At 50.2% G+C, this 4,789-nt stretch overlaps 1 protein-coding gene across 1 annotated transcript; it reads left to right on the top strand.

The window, feature by feature from the left end:
* Positions 1-40: 40 nt before the first annotated feature.
* Positions 41-3,652, top strand: LOC135299677 (inositol 1,4,5-trisphosphate receptor-interacting protein-like 1). Its single transcript, XM_064419022.1, has 2 exons — positions 41-507; positions 908-3,652. The coding sequence occupies exon 2, from the start codon at positions 911-913 to the stop codon at positions 1,901-1,903; it is 993 nt and encodes a 330-aa protein (XP_064275092.1). The 5' UTR covers positions 41-507; positions 908-910; the 3' UTR covers positions 1,904-3,652.
* The last annotated feature ends 1,137 nt before the right edge of the window (positions 3,653-4,789 follow it).

Raw genomic sequence — 4,789 nt, 5'->3', positions numbered from 1 at the left:
GTGGGGTTGGGACTTGTCAGCTGGGTGACGAGGCTCTGGTGGCTGTGACATCACAGAGGATGGGTCACAGTGAAATCTGTCCCTAAGGACAACACTGGGCAGCCCCATTGCAGCTGGACTGGGGTGATTCATGTGTGCACATGCACGGGGAAGGCTGGGGTGGATAGGGGACTGGACAGATGCCCAGGGGGGTTCCTAACCCTGAGTGAGGGCTGAGCCCTTCAGAGCAGGGCAAGGTTCTGCCCGTGGGGCTGGGGACAGTGGGATTTGGGGATCCCTGTGCTGGCTTTTGGGCCTGTCCCTGCTTTGCCAAGAGACCCCCTGGAACCTCCTGCAGTGGGTTTGGACTTGGTGCAGCGATGCCCAGAACCCACTGAGCAGGGGTAGCGTTGAAGTCTGGGGCTTGTCAGCTCTGGTGGCTCTGACATTACAAAGAACAAGTGACAGTGGGAGCCATCCCCAGGGACAACACCAGACAATCCCCCTGTAGCTGGACTTGGGCAATTGGTGAGTGCACATGCACAGGGAAGGCTGGGATGGATGGGAATGGGACAGATGCCCGGGGGGGTTTCTAACTCAGAGTGAGGCCTGGACCCCTCAGGGCAGGGCAAGGTGCCGCTCTCTGGGCTGGGGGCAGAAGGGCTCAGGGCTCCCAGTGGTGCCAGAGAAGCTTTGGAGATGTGCCAGGTGCCCCTGGCTCCATGGAATGCTCCAGCATGGCAGGGATGGGGCCTCAGGAGACTGTTCAAGTGTCTCTTGCCCTTTCATGGGGCACAGCCCAGCCAGGGATGACCATCAGGGTGGCCTGGGCAGGATGGGCCCTGTGTTGTCTCCAGCCAGGGTCTGTGGTCCCTTCAAGCCTGTTCACCCAGACCTGCTGGATAAACCTTTCTTCCACCTCCTCCAGGCCATGGCTGCAGCAACCACGCTCTTGGTGGCTGTGCTGGCCATTCTGCTCAAGCAGACGCAAGATCTGCGGATCGATGTGGCCACAGGCCAGCAGATGCAGCAGCGTAAGAAGTTTCTGCACCAGGAGATGTTGCAGCTGCTACAGGAGATTGGGTGGACCAGGTCCCCACAAGAAGCTCCACTCCTCTCTGGGTTGCAGATCTGTCTCTTCTGGGCTGCTGCAGTAACCATGTTGGTGGAGGTCTGCTGGCTGGCCTGGCAAATTAAGTTTACAACTTGCACCTGCTATAAGCAGGACACCTCTGGCAGCAAGGAGGAAGATGATGAAGAGGAGGAAACCCTCAAAGGACAACGCCACAGTGTGAGGTTGTTTTCTGTGCCCAACATATTTTCAATGCAGGAACTATCTGACATGTGCAGGGATGTGAAGAAGATGATGCATGATGTCCTCCGTGTCTGCCAAATGCTTTCCAAGGACACTTTCATGCCAGAGATGCACCCAGCGACTGGGAAGAATGGCATCCATGAATCCTGGGGTATCTTTGAGGAGCGACTCTTGTACCAGCTGCTCGTGTTCCTGCAGCCACCCCCCGGGCACTTTTTCAAGCTGGAGCTGTATGGTGGGACACATCTGCCAGAGAGGTGCTCCAACATCCGTGTGGTGCTGGAGTGCACCTGCTTGAGGAAAATGGGGAATATTCCATGTTTTATCCACCACTCCAAGACCAACGAGACGGGCCAGCACTCACCCCTGCTGCAGAACCTCTGCACAGGCTCCTACCTAGACGTGGAGGAAATCGCCTGCTGGGTGCAGAACTTGGTGCAGACAGCCTGGGAGCATCTGCCCCAGTGGCAGGACTGGCAGCTCACGGTGCTGCCCAGCTCCCACTCCTGCCGGCTGCTGCTGAACGGCCCCTCAGAGCTGCAGCTCTGTGCTGTGCTGGTGTTTGCCGTGGAGCAGGGCAGCCCAGGCACCTTCCTGGTCCTTCAGTAGGAGTGGCCAGCGTTCCCAGGGGCTGCCTTGGGCTGGGGCTGGCTGGGGAATTGGGAGTAGACACAGACAGACAGCTGAGCTCGGCTGCCCAAAGGGATCTGCTGGACTATAGAACATGAGCTCAGAATATTAAAAGGGGAGGGAGACGGAAGATGAATGGGACACATTTGGAGTTAAGGAATTTATCTTCCCAAATCACCATGGAGCCCATCTTTCCTGGAGATGGGTGAACACCTGCCAGCCCATGGGAAGACAAATGTCATAACTTCATACATCTCCTCAGAATTACAGAGTCAGACAGGTTGGAAAAGACCTCTGGGGTCTTTGAGTCCATCCTGTGACCCAACACTACCATGGCACTAAGCGTCATATCCAGTCTTTCAGGAAGAGTGTTAAATGCCTCAGCCTTTTCCTTACTTTTGATGACTGTATTCTCTCCTGGGTCCAGTAAGGAATGGAGGTTTTCCATGACCCTCCTACTGCCATTAATGTATTCATAAAACAACTTTTTATTATCCTCGACAAAAGTGGCCAAATAAGTTCTGAGCTTTTGCCTCCCTAGTTTTCTTCCTACATGACCTAAAGACATCCATAAACACTTCCTGAGCTGCCTGCCCCTTTTTCCAGAGCTGATTCCCCTGGTGGGCTCATCAGCTGTGCCAGGAAGTGAAGTTTTCAGCGACAAACTCCAGGGCTCTCCCAGGCTGCCCCTGCTGTGTTGAGTTTCCAGCAGACATCCAGCAGGTTCCTCCTTCTTCTTTCTCCCTCTTTATGAGCGGATTCTGGTGGAATATGTCACGGAATATCCCTTTGGGGTGCCCTAACCCTAACCTTGGGCTCAGCTGTGCTGTCTGTGTCTACTCCCAACTGCCCAAGTACCCTCTTGTGGTTCCAGCCCAAGCCAGCAACTAACACCACACAGCCCTTACTCAAAACCCTCCTCTTCCCCCCACCTTGGTGGAGTGGGGAGGAGAATCTAAAGTAAAACTTACAAGTTTAGAGAAGTTTAAAAATTAATCATTTAGAGAAGCTTAGTAACTGCAAACAAAGTCAAATACTGCAATAGTGGTAAATAATAATAGTATTGATAATGCAACTGAAGAGAAAAAACCCCAAACAAACGTGATGCACAATACAAGAGCTCACTACCTACTGACCAACAATGCCAGAGCTGCCTTTCTGAACCAGATCATGCCCTGTTCCAGTTTATATGCTGGGCATGCCATTCTCTGGTGTGGAATATCCTTTTGGTCAGTCCAGGTCACCTGTCCTGGCCGTGCTTCCCTGCTATTTTGTTTATCTACATATTCATTAGTAGAGAATAGGACCAAAGGAAACCAAAAAACAAACAAACCCAAAAAAATAAAAAATAAAAAAAAAAAATTAAAAAAAGTTCCCAACTTATTGAGGAAAAATTAACTCCACCTGAGCCAAAACCTGAGCACTTAGCAACAGGTTTTGAATTATTTTCTATGGTACAAAGGAAACAAAATTCAGGCACCCAAGTCTGCTAGCTAGTTCCAATAATAGCATAAAAGGTCATTTTTCCAAATGGAAAATGGATGTAAACCCAGGCTTTCAGGAATATATGCTGTGTCATTATTAAGAAATATCTAATTGCATTAAGAAGCAGCCATTGCTTTTAAAAAGACAGAGACACTGTTTTGTTAGAACAAAACAAACCCAAGAAAGCCTTATCACAAAGCAGCATGAACTACCTGTGAAAATAAAGTTTGTAGTTCAAACTGAGATTTCTCTGGCTCCTGTTTCCACCAGCAGCCATCTCACTGAGGTCTGACAGGTGTTTGCAGGGTTGCCAAGCCCCTGGGTTAATTCAGTGCATGAGGAACAGTGAGATTAAATTATTTCTGTAACTGAAATTCTGAAAAAATAATTGAAAAGGTAAATCATAGAATTGTTAAGGAACCTTCCCTGTCAGACCATCCAGGAGCCACCCTGGCAGTTACACCCACACCACCTACACCAGCAGGAGGCAGCTCCAGTGCCTGGCTTTGGTCCCTGCACACACCCCACACTCACCGGCTGAAATCAGGGTTTTAACAGCTCTACCCCAGGTTTCCTACAGCAGAGTCACAGAAATACAGATCCTACAAATTTAATCTTGGTGCAATAATAAAACAACAACTTGAGCTGGGTGCCTCCAGTGAGTGAACCAAGGAAGCCCTGGGCTTTTACACCTTCACAGACCCAGCATGAGGAAAGTCTGGAGCCCTTGGGTCCCTTTTCTGGGCCACAGACTTCTGTGCCCATTGTTATGCCAAGGGCCAGCAGTGCATGAGCTGTTGCCTGAGTCTCCTGCCACCCAGAGCTCAACCTGCAGCTGGAACTGCAGCTGCAGCCTGAGCTACTGCACTGAATGTGCTCTGCTGCAGACTCACAGACTGCTTTGGGTTGGAAGGGCCTTTAAAGGTCATCATGTTCCAAATTTCCTGCCATGTACATGGATACCTTCTACTAGACCAGGCTGCTATCAGAGTCCCATCCAGTCCTGAAAACTTTCACACATGAAGCACCCACAGCTGTGCCAGAGCCTCACCACCATCTCAGCAAATGACATTTTCTTAATTACCAATCTAAACCTACTCTCAATTTTAAACCATTCTTCTTTCTCCTGTCACTACAGGCTCTAGTAAATATTCTTTCCCCATCTCTCCTGTAAGTGTCCACACTCCTGGACCAACCAGACACCTTCTACATGTTGTGACTCCCTATTTCCACTTGCCCTGTTTATCTCTTCCTCATCTCTAACTAACCTCAGCCCTCCACCCCTCTACTCCTAGCCACTTAATTTTATCTTTCAACCATTTGTTCTGCCTCTAGCGCCTGTCAGACCTTTTACTGAATTAATGTAACTCACTGAAAAGG

The sequence above is a fragment of the Passer domesticus genome, chromosome 4, assembly GCF_036417665.1.
Source record: "Passer domesticus isolate bPasDom1 chromosome 4, bPasDom1.hap1, whole genome shotgun sequence".
NCBI lineage: Eukaryota > Metazoa > Chordata > Aves > Passeriformes > Passeridae > Passer > Passer domesticus.
Note: the sequence above shows the minus strand (reverse complement) of the source record. Positions and strands in the feature narration are given on the sequence as shown.